Source organism: Salvelinus fontinalis, chromosome 18, assembly GCF_029448725.1.
Source record: "Salvelinus fontinalis isolate EN_2023a chromosome 18, ASM2944872v1, whole genome shotgun sequence".
Taxonomy (NCBI): Eukaryota; Metazoa; Chordata; class Actinopteri; order Salmoniformes; family Salmonidae; genus Salvelinus; species Salvelinus fontinalis.
Genome location: NC_074682.1, coordinates 15,486,379 through 15,504,435, shown reverse-complemented (window position 1 = coordinate 15,504,435; position 18,057 = coordinate 15,486,379). Strand labels below are relative to the sequence as shown.

General features: G+C 42.0%; 1 protein-coding gene across 1 annotated transcript; it reads right to left on the bottom strand.

Annotated features, from left to right (window-relative positions):
- Positions 1-8,845: 8,845 nt before the first annotated feature.
- On the bottom strand, positions 8,846-13,751 carry LOC129815042 (GATA-binding factor 2-like). The gene is made up of 6 exons (XM_055868343.1): positions 13,361-13,751; positions 11,169-11,405; positions 10,516-11,019; positions 10,260-10,405; positions 9,968-10,093; positions 8,846-9,672 (listed from the first exon to the last, which is right to left on the bottom strand). The coding sequence occupies exons 2-6, from the start codon at positions 11,380-11,382 to the stop codon at positions 9,385-9,387; spliced, it is 1,278 nt and encodes a 425-aa protein (XP_055724318.1). The 5' UTR covers positions 11,383-11,405; positions 13,361-13,751; the 3' UTR covers positions 8,846-9,384.
- Between the last annotated feature and the right edge of the window lie 4,306 nt (positions 13,752-18,057).

The window sequence follows — 18,057 nt, the reverse complement described above, 5'->3', positions numbered from 1 at the left end:
ATTTTTATTCTAGAGCACATACAGAATAGTTTGATGTATTAATCTGAAGAAGAATCACATAGGTTGATAAACTTGTAGGTATTTCCAGATAATAACATACTACTGGATCTATTCATTGGCGCCTACGATATTCAAAATACACGAAGAGATGACTTCTCAAAGAAGAAGGCTGAAAGTCTGAATGGAATAGACATGGCAGATATGGAAGGACTATATCGAGCAGGCTGGACCGAGTCTGTGGTTGCTAATCTCTCCCTGTCATTTGTTGCCTTTTCCGCAAACCATAGCTAGGCACACCAGCGGATAAAGCCAGTTAAGGAAATAAATTATGGAAACTCACCAGCTTCTCAGAGAATCTAACTCTTACTTGTCATATTCTCATCCTCTGCATCTTGCTTCTTTTTGAAAGCTCACAAAACTGTGAGCGGAATTAGCCCGAAGCAGAGTTTTGTATTCAAAACTATATTATTATAGAGAATATGTGTCGGGAATATACTGTATATAATGAGTGATATTTATGGGAAATAAAGGCCTCTTCTCTATACATCAGGCTTGGCCTCAATTCAGAATTTTGGAATTGACTCCCATTCAACTCATGAGTTGAAATTTGAATTTAATTAGTCACACCCCACAGGATGTACAATTTGAGTTTTAGTAACAGGAAGAATCATTTAATTTAGTGAAGTTCAAAGATATTCAGTCATAGCACATGAGAGTTTCATTGAATCTGACAGGTCACACTTCCATACACCAAAGAATATATCACTTTTCTCTGGAAACAATGTTGATATACTCTTTTAACCTTAGTGCTTAGAATGGATCATTATATTTCCACCAACCCTTTCATTTGTTTGGCTTATTGTTTAAGTCCTGAGGATCAACCTGAGGGTGAAACTAATGCATTCTGGTAAATTTAGTATTTTTCCCATGTTGAAAAAAATGTGATTAATGAAATATAATAACTAAGAATAGTCACATACAGGTTTTTATTTCCTTGATCATTCATTAAGAGTTTGTCCTGAAAATCAATTGTTTCAGCAATATTTATATGCATATACAGTACCAGTCAAAAGTTTAGACACACCTACTCATTAAGGGTTTTTCTTTATTTTTACTATTTTCTACATTGTGGAATAACAGTGAAAACATCAAAACTATGAAATAACATGGAATCAGTAACCAAAAAAGTGTTAAATCAAAATATATTTTATATTTGAGATAATTCAAAGTAGACCCCCTTTGCCTTGATGACACCTTGCACACGCTTAGTATTCTCTCAACCGGCTTCACCTGGAATGCTTTTCCAAAAGTCTTGAAGGAATTCCCACATATGCTGAGTACTTGTTGGCTTCTTTTCCTTCACTCTGCGGTCAAACTCATCCCATTTGGGTTGAGGTTGGGGGATTGTGGAGGCCAGGTCATCTGATGTAGCACTCTATCACTCTCCTCCTTCTTGGTCAAATAGCTCTTACACAGCCAGGAGGTGGGTTGGGTCATTGTCCTGTTGAAAAACAAACGATAGTCCCACTAAGTGCAAACCAGATGGGATGGCATATCGCTGCAGAATGCAGTGGTAGCCATGCTAGTTAAGTGTGCCTTAATTTCTAAATAAATCACCAGCAAAGCACCATCACACCTCCTCCTCCATGCTTCACATTGGGAACCACACATGCAGAGATCATCCGTTTATCTACTCTGCGTCTCACAAAGACATGGCGGTTGGAACCAAAATCTCAAGTTCGGACTCATCAGACCAAAGGACAGATTTCCACCGGTCTAATGTTCATTGCTCGTGTTTCTTGGCCCAGGCAAGTCTCTTCTTATTGGTGTCCTTTAGTGGTGGTTTCTTTGCAGCAATTCGACCATGAAGGCCTGATTCACGCATTCTCCTCTGAACAGTTGATGTTGAGATGTGTCTGTTACTTGAACTCTGAAGCGTTTATTTGGGCTGCAATTTGAAGCAGTTAACTCTAATGAACTTATCCTCTGCAGCAGAGGTAACCCTGGGTCTTCCTTTCTTGTGGCAGTCCTCATGAAAGCCAGTTTTATCATAGTGCTTGATGGTTTTTGCAGCTGCACTTGAAAAAACTTTCAAAGTTCTTGAAATTTTCCAGATTGACTGACCTTCATGTCTTAAAGTAATGATGGACTGTCAATTCTCTTTGCTTATTTGAGCTGTTCTTGCCATAATATGGACTTCGTATTTTACCTAATAGGGCTATCTTCTGTATACCATCCCTACCTTTTTTTTAAATTTTTTTTTTAAAATTTTTATCCCATTTTCTCCCCAATTTTTCGTGGTATCCAATCGCTAGTAATTACTACCTTGTCTCATCGCTACAACTCCCGTACGGGCTCGGGAGAGACGAAGGTCGAAAGCCATGCGTCCTCCGAAGCACAACCCAACCAGCCGTACTGCTTCTTTAACACAGCGCGCCTCCAACCCGGAAGCCAGCCGCACCAATGTGTCGGAGGAAACACCGTGTACCTGGCCCCCTTGGGTGGCGCACACTGCGCCCGGCCCGCCACAGGAGTCGCTGGAGCGCGATGAGACAAGGATATCCCTACCGGCCAAACCCTCCCTACCCCGGACGACGCTATGCCAATCGTGCGTCGCCCCACGGACCTCCCGGTCGCGGCCGGCTGCGACAGAGCCTGGGCGCGAACCCAGAGACTCTGGTGGCTCAGTTAGCACTGCGATGCAGTGCCCTAGACCACTGCGCCACCCGGGAGGCCCTACCATCCCTACCTTGTCACAACACAACTTATTGGTTCAAATGCATTAAGGAAAGAAATTCAAGGCACACCTGTTAATTTAAATGCATTCCAGGTGACTACTTCATGAAGCTGGTTGAGAGAATGCCAAGAGTGTGCAAAGCTGTCAAGGCAATGTAATGAACACAATGGAAGACAGGGAGCTGTTTTCAAGCGCAGGGTGCAGCAGGTGTTTATTGTAAAGGACCACTGGAGGAGGCAGGTAGCTGCGTCCAGGGGCAGGCAGAAGGTCATACAAAGGGGGTCCAAAAAGGCAACACTATAGGCAGAGAAAAGGCAAGTAACATCGTTGGGGAGATGAGGCAATAGGTTGATAACAGGAAATCCGATAGGCTAAGGTACAGGCGTCGTTAGTGAGGCAGGCAAAAACTATCATACACGGGAGGATAACTTACAGGAAGCCCAGCGCTCCAAATAGAAGTGTGTCACAAAACAAACAATACCTCACAATGATGGGGTGCAAAAAGACTGAACTAAATAGTGTGTGAAAATGACATACAGGTGTGTGAACAGGTGATCAGAATTCAGGTGATTGGGATCTGGAGAGTGAGCTGCGTTCAGGGGATCTATGTGTTTCTGAGTGTGAGCTGGAAAGTGAGCTGCTTTCAGGGGATCTATGTGTTTGAGAGTGTGAGCTGGAAAGTGAGCTGCGTTCAGGGGATCTATGTGTTTGAGAGTGTGAGCTGGAAAGTGAGCTGCGTTCAGGGGATCTAAGTGTTTAAGAGTGTGAGTTGGAAGCAGACGTTACATGCAAAGGGTGACTACTTTGAAGAATCTCAAATATAAATTCTATTTTGATTTGTTTAACACTTTTTTGCATACTACATGATTCCATATATGTTATTTAATAGTTTTGATGTCTTCAGTATTATTTTACATTATTCTAGAAAATAGTGAGAATTAAGAAAAACCCTTGAATGTGTAGGTGTGTCCAAACCTTTGACTGGTGCTGTATATAACGACATGTTTGATGTTTTGTGTACAATATGTATATTTGTATAGACTACACCTAGAAGAGACATTTGAATTGAATTGAATTTCACTGAATTAAATTCAATTTCCTTTTATTCAAATTAAAATTGCTATTCTGTATCCTGTTGACTACTTCAATTCAAATTCAATCATTTAATTAGAATTTATGAGGCATTCTCAATTCAATTCTGAATTGAGCCCAACGCTGCTACACATGATCTTGACACTATGGTCAGAGAGCCCAGGACATCAGAGTCCTGGAAGTCATACTGAATGAAGTTCGTTTTTTGGATATGTAAAAGCAGGCTAAAGATGATTATGACCCCTCTCATAATGAAAGTGGATGTAAGCTTGAGCCTAGGTGGCATGTCCAGATGTTCACTGGTTCTCCTTGCAACAGGGTGGTGTGCTGACAAGGCTGAAACAGGATGTTGCATAAATAAAGACACAACTATGCAAATTAATGTTTACATCTAGATCTGGTCCATTGAATCTATTTGTGTGGATTTGTGTCCACAGCTTGTGTAGGTTGAAAGCATGACATGTAGTGTGAAGTGCAAGAAATATACAGCAATAGTGAAGTAAGAAAACTTCTATGCAGAGTGATGCTCACAACTGTAGCTTTCTTTATGGTCATGCCTCATGAATAGCTTGATTTAGTTTTTGATTTAAAAGTGACTGCTATCTTACTACCATTTATTAGCTTTATATTATCATTAGATCATTATTACTGTAATAATCATTATTGCTCAATTGATTGGTCTGTTTAGATTGATTAGTCTGTTTATTGTTAGATCAGTCCTCAGCATGCATGGGCATTGGGCTTAGTACCTGTGTGCTCTGCAGAGCCTCTGAGTGAGTAACTGCGGGGGGAGTGTGTATGAGTGGCTTTTGGCAGCAGGTGGGTGGTTTACAGTGTGTGGCTTCAATGATAAGGTATCAGTAGTCAGACAGCCACTGTACTGAACAACCCCAACCCTACTCCCCACCACGGACTGAAAAATACACTTTCGAGGTCACAACTTCTACATTATATTGGGCTATACTTGTCCATACCAATATGTATAATTTAGTCTAGTTCAGCTATGTTACACAAAAAAAGGTTTTACATTTGAGTCATTTAGCAGACACTTTTATCCAGAGCAACTTACAGTTAGATATTAGCACATGATATTGATTTTGCCTTTGGCTACATCTGTAAGCAAATTTTAATCAGTATATACAACTTTAATATCATATTTGTCCCTGATTCATTACAAAGCACATTATGATTGTTGTTTAAACATTACCTTTTTGCATTCAATGTTTTGAAAATGTATTAAAAATAAAAAACAAAAATACCTTATTTTCACAAGTATTCAGACCCTTTTCTATGAGACTCAAAATTGAGCTCAGGTGCATCCTGTTTCCATTGATCATCCTTGAGATGTTTCTACAACTTGACTGGAGTCCCCCTGTAGTAAATTCCATTGATTGGACACGATTTGGAAAGGCACACACCTGTCTATTTAAGGTCCCACAGTTGACAGTGCATATCAGAGCAAAAACCAAGCCACGAGGTCAAAGGAATTTTCCGTAGAGCTCCGAGACAGGATTGTGTCGAGGCACAGATCTTAGGAAGTGTACATCATTCTTAAATGGAAGAAGTTTGGAATCACCAAGACTCTTCCTAGACGTGACCGCCCGGTCAGCACTCCATCAATCAAGCCAAACTGAGCAATCAGGGGAGAAGGGCCTTGGTCAGGGAGGTGACCAAGAACCCGATGGTCACTCTGACAGAGCTCCAGAATTCCTCTTTGGAGATGGGAGAACCTTCAAGAAGGAGAACCATCTCTGCAGCACTCCACCAAGACACTCCTCAGTAAAAGGCACGACAGCCTACTTGGAGTTTTCCAAAAGGCACCTAAAGGACTCTGACCATGAGAAACAAGATTCTCTGGTCTGATGAAACCAAGACTGATGTCTTTGGCCTGAATGCCCTAGCGTCTCGTCTGGAGGAAACCTGGCATCATCCCTACGGTGAAGCATGGTGGTGGCAGCATCATGCTTTGGGATGTTTTTCAGCGGCAGGGACTGGGAGACTAATCAGGATTTAGGCAAAGATGAATGGAGCAATGTACAGAGAGATCCTTGATGAAAACCTACTCCAGACTGGGGCGAAATGTTCACCTCAGGCTGGGACGAAGATTCACCTTCCAACAGGACAACGACCCTAAGCACACAGCCAAGAAAACACAGGAGTGGATCGGGAAAAGTCTCTGAATGTCCTTGAGTGGCCCAGCCAGAGCCTGGACTTGAACCCGATCGAACATCTCTGGAGAGACCTGAAAATAGCTGTGCAGCGGCACTCCCCATCCAACGTGACAGAGCTTTAGCGGATCTGCGGAGAAGAATGGGAGAAACTCCCCAAATACAGGTGTGCCAAACTTGTAGCTTCATACCCAAGAATACTCAAGGCTGTAATCGCTGCCAAAAGTGCTTCAACAAAGTACTGAGTAAGGGTCTGAGTACTTATGTAACTGAAATATCATATTTTCAAAAATATATAAATTAGCAAACATTTCTTAAAACCTGTTTTTGCTTTGTCATTATGGGGTATTGTGTGTAGATTGATGAGGTAAAAAAATAAAAATAATAATAACATAACAAAGTGGAAAAAGTCAACGGGTCTGTATGCACTGTACATATAGGTAGGGGTAAAATTACTAGGCAATAGGATAGATAATAAACAGTATCAGCAACTTATGTGATGAGTCAAAAGAGTGCAAAAAGTGTCAATGCAGATAGTCCGGGTAGCTATTTGGTTAACTATTTAGCAGTCTCATGGCATAGGGATAGAAGCTGTTCAGGGTGCTGTTCGTTCCAATGTTGGTGCATCGGTACGGCTTGCTGTGCGGTAGCAGAGAGAATAGTCTATGACTTGGGTGGCTGGAGTGTTTAACCATTTTTAAGGCCTTCCTATGACACCACCTGGTATAGAGGTCCTGGATGGCAGGGAGCTCGGCCCCAGTGATGTACTTTGCATTATGCACTACCCTCTGTAGCGTCTTGCAGTCAAATGCCAAGCAGTTGCCATATCAAGCGGTGATGCAGCCAGTCAAGATGCTCTCAGTGGTGCAGCTGTATAACGTTTTGAGAATCTGAGGCCCGTGGCAAATCTTTCCAGCCTCCTGTGGGGGAAGAGGCATTGTTATGCCTTCTTCACGACTGTGTTGGTGTTTGTGGACCATGTTAATTCCTTAGTGATGTGGACACTGAGGAACTTGAAGCTCTCAACCTGCTCCACTACAGCCCCTGGTACCACATTGCCAGGTCACTGATCTCCCTATAGGCTGTCTCTTTGTCATCGGTGATCAGGCCTACCACCGTCAAGTCGTCAGAAAACTTAATGATGGTGTTGAAGATGGAGAACAGTAGGGGACTAAGCACATTAACGCTGAGGGGCCCCCATGTTGAGGGTCAGCATGGCAGATGTGTTGATGCCTACTCTCATAACCTAGAGGCGGCCCGTGAGGGGGTCCGGTATCGAGTTACAAAGGGAGGTGTTCAGTCCCAGGGTCCTGAGATTAGTGATGATCTTTGAGGGCACTATAGTGTTGAACGCTAAGCTGTAGTCGATGAACAGCATTCTCACATATGTGTTCCTCTTGTCCATGTGGGAGAGGGCAGTGTGGAGTGCAATAAAGATTGCATCACCTGTGGATTTGTGGGGCGATATGCAAATTGGTCTGGGTCTAGGGTGTCTGGGATGATGGTGTTGATGTGAGCCATGACCAGCCTTTCAAAGCATTTCATGGCAACAGATGTAAGTGCTACGGGGCGATAGTCATTTAGACAGGTTACCTTGGCGTTCTGGGGCACAGGGACTATGGTGATCTACTTGAAACATGTAGGTTTTACAAAATGTTAGTGAAGACACTTGCCAGCTGGTCAGCGCGTGTTCTGAGTACGCGTCCTGGTAATCTGTCCCTGCGGCTTTGTGAATGTTAACCTGTTTAAGGTCTTACTCACATTGGCAACGGAGAGCAAGATCACAAAGTCGTCTGGAACAGCTGGTGCTTTCTCATGCATGGTTCAGTGTTGCTTGCCTCAGAGCGAGCATAGAAGGCATTAAGCTCGTCAGTGGGCAGTTCGCGACTGGGTTTCCCTTTGTAATCCGAGATAGTTTGCAAGCCCTGCAACATCCGATGAGCATTAGAGCCGGCATAGTAGGATTCGATCTTAGTCCTGTATTTATGCTTTGCCTGTTTGATGGCTCGTCGGAGGTCGTTGCAGGATTTCTTATAATCTTCTGGATTAGTGTCTTGCATGAAAGCGGCAGCTCTAGCCGTTAGCTCAGTGCGGATGTTGCCTGTAATCCATGGCTTCTGGGTGGGATATGTACGTACGATGTTGTCGAAGCACTTATCAATGAAGCCGGTAATTGATGTGGTAAACTCCTCAATGTTATTGGATGAATCCCGGAACATATTCCAGTCTGTGCTATCGAAACAGTCCTGTAGTTTAGCATCCACTCGAGACTTCCTTAACATTAGAGATCACGCACCAGCTTTTCTTAACAAAGAGACACACCCCTCCCCCTCATCTTACCCGAGGCTGCCGACCAGTCTTGACGATGCATGGAAAAGCCAGCGATATGTATATTATCCATGTCCTTGTTCAGCCACGACTCCGTAAAATATAGAATATTACACTTCTTCATATAGTTATTTTTAGTTGTGTGTGTGTGTGTACCAGCTTGTGTGTCAATTTTTGTTGACCTAACGGTAGGTAATGCCACATCAATCTAAATGTAGAACCTGGCACACCTTTCTCACTTGAGTTGAATGTTTTGTCACTTTACCGCTGCTTAATGGAAAACAGAGGATTTGCATGTCCGGTGCTCCCAATACAATTCCACTGTCAGTCCTTACTTCCAACAGAGCCTGGACAAAGACACCATTATACCTCAGTGAGTGAAAGTACAATGCCACTATAGTGACTCACCACAGCACCTGAAAGAGTGCAGAAAATTTAAATACCATTTACACATTGAAAACGATAAACGTGTGTCTCAAACCCAGGTATTTGTATAGTAAATAATCAGAAACAGTTTTCTTAATTTTACCATTCATGTTTTATTGTTTATGAGGAGCTTGTAAGAAATTACAAATATAGAAATGTAGCAAATACAAAACAATTCACATTTTAATGCCCATTCACCTTCAACTAAAATCATAAACATTTGAAAAGGGATATGGTAACTTTAGTCGACACAATTCGGTACGTATTTACGAAATACAGATACAAGTTCATACCAGTGTTACCCGTATCAATGATTACAGTGGGAAGTTTAAACTTTACTTTTAAAGTTTTAGTTTTCATAAAAATAGAATATGCCTTTAACAAAATACAATCAAATCCTTCCATAAAAGTTTTTATTTTTTGATCTTGTAAAATGTGCATTATTATGTCCAGTGTTAAGACAAGATCAACTTCACACATAAAATTGGAAGGAAAAAAGTATAAATGCATTTATGTACAAGGCATCCATTGCTACAAAGAAGCTATTCCTCAGTAGGCGAGTTTGTGTCTGTACTGTATGTGCTGTATGTGCTGTATGTTGCCTTTATGGGTCTGCATATGCCTAGGTCTGTTTCACACCAGTGTGGGCACCATGCCAGTGTTTGGGTGATGGGTGTAAGACAGGCTGGCAGACGGGTGCAGGCCGGAGGGTGGGGAGAGGAAGTGAGGGGTGTGGCTGTAGGAGAGCTGTGACCCTGGACCCAGGGAGTAGGGGCCCCCGTGGTCATCGAGGGGGGGACCCTGTGATAGGTCAGGGTATTGCTCCAACATGGCGCTCTTCTTGCCCTTCTTGTTCTTGTTGGACGCTTTACGGTTTCGTGTTTGGATACCATCTTTCTTCATAGTAAGGGGTCTGTTGACCTGTCAAAAGAGAAGTGTGCCTTCATTTCACATACATAAATTAGTACATTCTCTTTCTCCAGTATTAACCTGATACCACTATACTACAGGAGATAGATAAAAAAAACATCTCTATTGAGGTTAAAATGTAGAGTTTCAGTTCAAGTTTATGTTCAATGACTTGGGTTCAGAATCAGTAGCTTGGGGTTGTGTGGCATTTTACTGTTTCAATCACTGATGAAGTGCTAGCTACAAATGGTAATAGTAGTTCTCTAGCTAATTGAGAACAGTCAATGTATCTTGTTCATTGACTCACGTTGTGCAGCTTGAAGTAGAGTCCACAGGCGTTGCACACAGGCTCACCCCTGGCGTTCCGTCTCCACAGCGTGGTGGTGCTGGTGTGACAGTTGGCACATTGAGTCCCGGCCCGCTTGCTGACAATCTGAAACAGAGAGAGAGAAAGATAAGTCAATTCTGTAGATTAAAGATGAGCTCCAATGTTTATTTGGATTCATTGTGTTTTTCGATCAATTGATTGGCATGTCAACACCATGGAATTTACAACTGATTATTATCATATCTTATCCGGTCCTTATGCCATATCATACCAGTCTTTTCTTTGGTCGGATCAGGGGACGATTTTGGCCATTCATCTTGTGGTAAAGCCCACAGGCGTTACACAGGTAGTGTCCTGTTCCATCTCGACGCCATAGAGGAGTGGCAGTGGCTCCACAGTTGACACACTCTCTGGCCTCTGCCACAAACACAGACACACAAATAGTTATCTGGAATCCCACAGGACGTTCAGAGGACAGAGTAAAATTACTTAGATGGGATAGCATGGATATGATGCATGATGCTCACCTGGTGGAGACAGCCTCATCTTATTACGTAGTTTGGGGGAGTAGGAGGAGGGGCTCATCCATGCCCCTGGGGAGGAGTAGAGGCCTGCCATTGTGTAGTCCTGTGGAGAGGTCATGTACGAGCTGTAGGGGCCCAGCATGTGTGAATGGGAGTGGGGAGATGGTGTGCACACACTCCCAGCAGCAGAAGTCAGATTCAGAAAACTGCTTCCACCACTTCCACCCAAAGGACTCAAGCGCTCGGCCTTCAGGGCCTCCTGAAGCCTGGGACTCTCCTTGCCATCCCTACCTGGAGAGGAGTACCCATCTCTGGAGGTGAACGAGGATGTGGCGCTGGAGGCATAAAGGGAGGTTGGGGTGTACGGGTGCAGAGGAGTCTTAGTGAAAGGGTTGCTGGTCCAGGTAGAGGATGATGGGTTGTATGGAGAGGTCAGAGAGTGGCTGCCAGGGCCATCCAGCCATTGAAGGTTGCTCAGGAGAGAGGGCGAGGAGTACACCTGGCGAACTGTATGATAGAGAAACAGTAGAAGGGAACAGTTGTCAGGGGAGTCCCTGATTACAGAAACTGTGCATTATTTTAAATTCAATATTAATTTACACTATGAAAGGTCAACATAAATGTTTTAAAGTTATGTTATGTTCCTCGCTTCTGACCTGAGCTCTGTCTGTAGACTGATGGAGCCCTGCTGTGGCTGGGGTTGGAGAAGTAGGAGGGAAGGCTGGTGAAGTCAGTCTCAGGGTTGGAGAAGAAGGGCTCTCCCTCCTCTCCTGGAGATAGTAAGCCAGGCTCTGAGGAGAAGCTGGCCAGGGGATCAGAGCTGAGCAGAGCCGGAGACACCCAGTGAGACTGTTCAGAGGAATCCTCCATGCTTACAGAGATAACCACTAACTCTGAAACAACAGAAAGGATTAGGAGAAACCTAGGGAGTCACAGTGAATAGATCCTAGTTGGAACCTGATTAGGAGCTATAGCAACAACCAGACAGTACCAGCATCTCAGTAGGCTGATGTGAAGTGTTTACAAATACTGTTTTTTGTGAGGCTGCCATTTTCAAGAAACACATGTAACTTCAAGACATGAAGGTCACTCAACAGCAGCAGGTTTTCAAACTTCCCTTTCAAGGATCCTCATTTGACTGTGGCTGAAAGTAGACCCTAAAAATAAATAGGCCTATCTGTAACTACAAACAGTGAACAAACGTTTTCTTACAACCAATGACCTTTATAGGAATTCCTATTTAGGGCTCACAAGTGGCGCAGCGGCCTAAGGCACTGCATCTCTGTGCTAGAGTTGTCACTACAGACACCCTTGTTTGAATCCAGGCTGTATCACAACCGGCCGTGATTGGGAGTCCCATAGGGCGGCGCACAATTGGCCCAGCGTCGTCCGGGTTTGGCCGGTGTAGGCCGTCATTGTAAATAAGAATTTGTTCTTAACTGACTTTCCTAGTTAAATAAAGGTTAAATGTCAAAACAGAATGTGAGTTCTAAGGAAAGCAAATACAAATGTAATAATGAAATTGAAAACAGTTCATTAGATGGCAATAATCTAGATGTTCAGCATCTAGATAATTTGATGTAGTTCAGTGACAATTTAGCATAATATAAAGTGCATAAGCCTAGTATAAATGAGTTTATTGTGTAGTGGAGGGTAAACTCAAATAAACACAGTTAACCCCCCTTACAGTTTCCACACTTTTTGCAGAAAAATACATTTAAAGTATTGGAAGCATTACTTTTTTCACCATGACCGGCGATCACAGTTGTTTGCCCACCTATTTCTACGTCATTATCACATTCACTGTCGTGGCTAATTGATTATATAATGTAACAGAGAGTGCTTCTAACCAAAACAAATGATACATCTCTGGAAATAACAGAAGTAGTGTCTGCTCTGGAACACACAGTGCATGTTGTTAGTAGTAGAGACAATGTTGACCCATATCTTTATTAACTTGTGATAAGAGGAAAGAGGAGCCTGATAGAGTCTGAGAAAATCAGATAGAGCACATTATTGTCATACTAAATATACCCAGCACCAGTGATACGACGGAACACCAACCCTAATCTCATCTGATTAATAGAAATATGTTGTCGCACAATTACTGCTGACTACTACCCAGCGGACCATAGAAAACCACCGTCATGGAACTTCTCTTAATAACAAACAGTGCAGAATAAATCAATGCTATCACTGCAACAACAACATAACTATTTCCTTAATAACGTCAAAGTTGTAAAGTAACATTTTTTTAATTAAAAAGTCAATTCATTAAATGATAATGCTTGATAAATTCACATCCATTAACATCCATGCACCATTACTCCACAACACATGTTGATAAGTATACACTTGTCTGTGTAGAAATAATTCAACCATCTAGTCATTGACTATAACTGTAGGATTACAGCTGTAGTTACCAAAATGTAAAATTATCTAAAGAGGTCATTCACCACTACTATCTCACATATGGTTGCAGCCAATCAAACAACTAATGGTCTGGAGTAATACAGAAGGCTAACTTCCACAGGTTTCAGGTAGACACCATTACACTTGTGATCATCCACTATCATTCAGGCTGATATTGTGAACACTATTATAAAAAAAAGGTGCTATCTAGAACCTTTAAGGGTTCTTCAGCTGTCCCCAGAGGAGAACCCTTTGAATAACCCCTTCCTACACATGGTTCTACATGGAACCCAAAAGGGTTATATATGGAACCCAAAAGGGTTCTACATGGAATCAAAAGGGGTTCACCTATGGGGACAGGCGAAGAACCCTTTTAGAACCCTTCTTTGTAAGAGTGTACAGTGGCACTGTAATGTGACAGAAAGGCTGCACCTACCTGAGGTCCTTGTGAGGAGTGGATGTCAAAGGAGAGTAGAGTATGGCCGCAGTACAGGATACCCAGCTAGGTGAGAGATTGAGAGAACACACTGCCCTGAGGTTCCAGCGTCTGGATCTATGTCTGTGTGGGCAAATCGCCAGAAGAATAACTGAGGTCTTGTACCCCTCGAAAAAATGACTGAGGTTAACGTTAGAAAGGGAGCGATGGGAGGGGTTAGGAAGAACTCTTTTGAATGACACACCTCCTGGTCCTGCCATACCAAGAGACATCTAATTTGTCTGCTTGGGTAGACTCACTATAGTCAGTCACAACTACAAATTGTCAGTAAATATATACCCAGAAACTCCTTACAATCATTATTTACCTCTATGTTATTGACAGGAATGGTAAACATGAACTTTTTAACATTATTTGTATACGATTTATGTGATGGAACTGTTGTATAAAAATGGGGGAGTTGACGGGTATTAAAATGACAGGTGTGTATTAATGTGACTTGTTTCAGTTATATCTAGACCAATATCTTAGACTAGTAAGATGTCCAAGTCAGAATTTCACTGCCTCTATTAGACTTTTGCGCTTTGGAATCTCATCTCAGTATTTGCTCCTGAATTACAATCTTTATTGAGTCATGCAGCCAGCTTACAGCAGGGACTGTTTTTGTCTGTTGATGGATATGCATACAACGCTGATAAGACCAGACACACATGGAAAAAGGAGAGACGGGCATTTACACAAAGCAAATGAAAAATGCAAAGAATACATTTCTCTGTGGTTCTGCACAGCTTAGAGTGGAGGACAGTAATGCAAATCGGGAGAGGTGCTGCAATCATGGAGAGAGATATGGTCTGGACACAGGCAGGCTTCAGACAGGCCTCACTCTGTCACAGTCATTTGGTAGTCAAAGCATCCCCCACTTTCCTCCTCCTTTGTTCATTTCCAGTTTTCAGGGAAATTAGGAGAGAGTTAGAGAGAAGTGAACCTTTTAATTGCACAAGAAACACGTCCTACTGTAGCTCACTGCCTGTAACTGTCTTTTTGAAGTAGAACAGACTTTACCTGAACAACTGCTGTATAGTCCCTGTTCCTATAACGGTGAAAGAGAGCATTCAAATGCACAATATTCAAATTCGAACAATACTGAGGAAATATACAGTATTGATTGATGAATGAAGCATTACATCCAAAGTCATAGAGATCATTTTCAGCCTTATGGCTCACTCAAAGAAAGAGAGAAACAATGAAGATGAGAGAGAGAGGCTGAGGTCCTCCTGACTGTGTACAGCTGGGTTTGTGTGAGGAAAGGAGAGTGGTGGAGAGCGGTGGCGAGGGATGTGGCTGGTGGCAATCTGTCAGCGAGCTGCTTGTCTCTGATAAGAGGTTATCAAGATGAAAGGGGGAGGCCAGGAATTACACTGTCACCCAGCAAACACAGAGGAATAAAAGCACCCTGCAAAGCCATGCCACTCCTAATACACATGTGTATGAGCAAAAAAAAACAAAAAAAACATTTACACACACAAATATACATCTCTGTCTTTGCACTGGCATGTGCAGTAAAACACACACACACACACACACACACACACATAAATATATCTGAAACTGAAAAAGTATAACCTAAATTATACAGTTCAGCAATTTTATCATAATAGAATTGGTTATACCATGATGATGGGGGGTGCAGGGGACACAGCGGGTGGCCATTGAGGTCAAACCTCCAATTCCTAAGAAACAGTCTTCTTTGTATGCAGTAGTCTTATCTTTACCACACAGAGGCTGCTGAGCCATTCTCAGACACTGGTATACACCCGGGACTACTGTGCCCCCCCCCCCCTTCTCACTTGCTAACTCTCCGACATGCTGTGTCTCTGTGTACATGAAGTGTGCGCTGTCAGAGAAAAATTGTCTAGGGCATCTACACTGTTATAACAGTAAAAACTGGGATTATTACACAAATCATTTAAATGATTACTAATGAAATATTTACTCAATAATGGTCAATCACAAATTATAGGCTGGTACCACACCCCAACTGCCATTTGTGTGTAAAGAACTCTTGAGCAAGGCTAATGTCAGCGCTTCATCTGATAAATACAAGATATGTGTTTTACACAGGCCCTGGAAGAGAAGGGCACATTTTAGCAACAGCCATATTCACAGAGCTTTGTTTTTAAGATATTTTATTGCGATACAAAAAAATAACATAAATATGTGATTAAAATGTTTCACTGCCATCTTTGATTTTTTGTTGTTGTAGTTCTCCAATTTGTCATTGTTATTCTAAATATAAAAAAACAGAACAACAAATATTTGTTCTACTGTTGCAAGTGCTTGAAACACCATAACATACCGTTGCTGTCTTATTTTATCTTTCCTATTGGAAAAGATAAGATCTTTCCTATTTGATACTCTGATAGCCCCTTCTTTTATATATATTGTGATAATGATATCAAATGATGAATGTATTTATCAAAGTAAGATCAAATATATGATATGATATACAATCTTGATTAATCATGGCATGGTGACGATGGTGACACCTTGGAACAGTGAGAGCTGATAGAACTCTAGCAGGATTCCAGAAATCATTGTGTCGGCCCATATATAACATCATATGACTGACCACCCTCTGGTGGAGGAACTGTTTCAGTGGCTGCGGGTCTTTCATTTCAAGTCGTCTTCAATCAATGGTTAATTGGCTTCATTCACCTTCATGTAATTGGCGCCGTCGTTGAAGCACTTGCCAAGGCGCCAGGCTTCTAGCAGCTTTCTGCACTGGGGTGGGATTGTGTGCACCTCAGTGAATGCAAGATTTAAATCTCTGGAATTTCACCCCAAAAATGTAACGTCCATTGAAAGAAACTTCAGTACAAATTGTTCAAGTCAATAACCAGGTGAATAAATGTGGGCAAAAAAGGAGGAAAATTGTTTCGAATTGGGGTTGTGCGCACTGCCAGGAATAGGTTTTACTTCGCGTTGCCCTCTGATAAGAACCAAAGACAAACGGCGTTGAACTCTGATAAGAACCAAAGACACACGTGAGATAAAATCTATAACATAAATATATAATTATCTCAGATATTCGATTTTTTAAAGTCCTTTAACCAAAGTTGTTGCCATTGTTGAATATGTTTACAGAAATTGATGGGACATAACATAGCAGGTAAATTGAAGACAGGGAAAGGGTGCACGCAGACAGTCTGTTTTCATATCAGATCGGCTACGACACGTCTGAACTCGTGACGGAATTGGGCAAACCTAAACCTCGGCAATTCTGTATAAGGCCGAAAAATAATATTAGACAATGCTGGCCAATGTACGTTTGTCATTACTTATAGTTGCCATATGTGCCCCTTAATTTAATGCTATTTTTCTCTGGAAAGGAGCTTGGAAAGGGTAGATCACTTTCTCTTTGGGAATCCCTTCCTTTTTTCTGAGACGCAACATTGGGTCAAATTATGCTACTGTAAAAAAAACGGTGTCAAATTACTATAAAGTTCATAGTTATTCTACAATGTATTGTTTGTGATAGCAAAGTATCAAATAACGTTCATATCATAAATGTAATTAATCAATGATAATTGCATCCATATCACTGTTGTGTAAAGTGAACTGTCATACAATTTTGTGTGTGACACAGTCCCAAAATGAGATGAAAGGGGAACTCAGTGTGTGCTCAGGGTGGGGAAATCCTTCTTCATGAACAGATACAGTATGTAAATTATTGCTTCACTGACATGTACCTAGCAACCATTGGGCTTGACTTTCTCACCAAAGAAGTGAGCCTAGAGGGAAGTGCAGTCATTCTGCAGGTGAGTACTTGTTTGTGCGACTTATTATCTTAATTATGTCCAATCTGTCCCAGCACATTAAATAATTGAACAACTGTCGACAGTGGCTGCTACTGTCTTTTCTCAGCTCATAACCAGACTCATATTAGTCTCTCCCTTCATTCAGATCTGGGACACTGCTGTGGCAGAGAGTTTCCAGTCTCTGGGTATGCCACTGTATAGGGGCTTTCACTGTTGCCTAACTATGTTTAACATCACGTCAGAGACCTCTTTCTCTGCTCTGGAGGTTTGGAGAAAAGAGTGACCTGACTGACTTTCCATTCATTGTGATACATAACAAGACTGAGCTGAGCAACAAATGTGATGTTAGTCACTAAACATTAGGGTACATCTTAATGATTTTCAGTGTTTTTTCCTAATTTTCTCCACTCCTGTATCGACACTGATCTGAAAACACAAGATAGGTGAAAGCATAGTAGCGGAGGCCCTGACCCAAGGCTAACCTACCAGATATTTGCCTTCACTATACACACGCACACTGAAGAAGGTTGACACTGAAACGTGTCTGACTTCACTAGAAATTACTTGAGTTATTTCACAATAGTGGAGGTGAAGGAAGATGAGAGGAAGCTACTGAAATGCATTGTTAGTGGAAATGTCCTCAGCCTGATCTCTGTAACCATTAAAAAGAGCTATCTGTCCAGAACAAGCTAGCCAATTGGGTTTTCCTTTCTTGCAGGTGTGCCGGAAGCAAGCTGTGCTGTGAAGAGATACAGTTGAAGTCGGAAGTTTACATACACTTAGGTTGGAGTCATTAAAACGAATTTTTCAACTACTCTACAAATTTCTTGTAAACAAACTATAGTTTTCGCAAGTCGGTTAGGACATCTACTTTGTGCA

Bases quoted from the DNA above. Each gene is read 5' to 3' on its own strand.
- LOC129815042 (XM_055868343.1), bottom strand. From the start codon at position 11,382: ATGGAGGATTCCTCTGAACAGTCTCACTGGGTGTCTCCGGCTCTGCTC. The intron at 10,094-10,259 runs GTATGATATGGC...TCTCTGTTTCAG, and splicing joins TCCGACCAAAGAAAAGACTG to ATTGTCAGCAAGCGGGCCGG. The intron at 9,673-9,967 runs GTGAGTCAATGA...CTCTTTTGACAG, and splicing joins TCTACTTCAAGCTGCACAAC to GTCAACAGACCCCTTACTAT.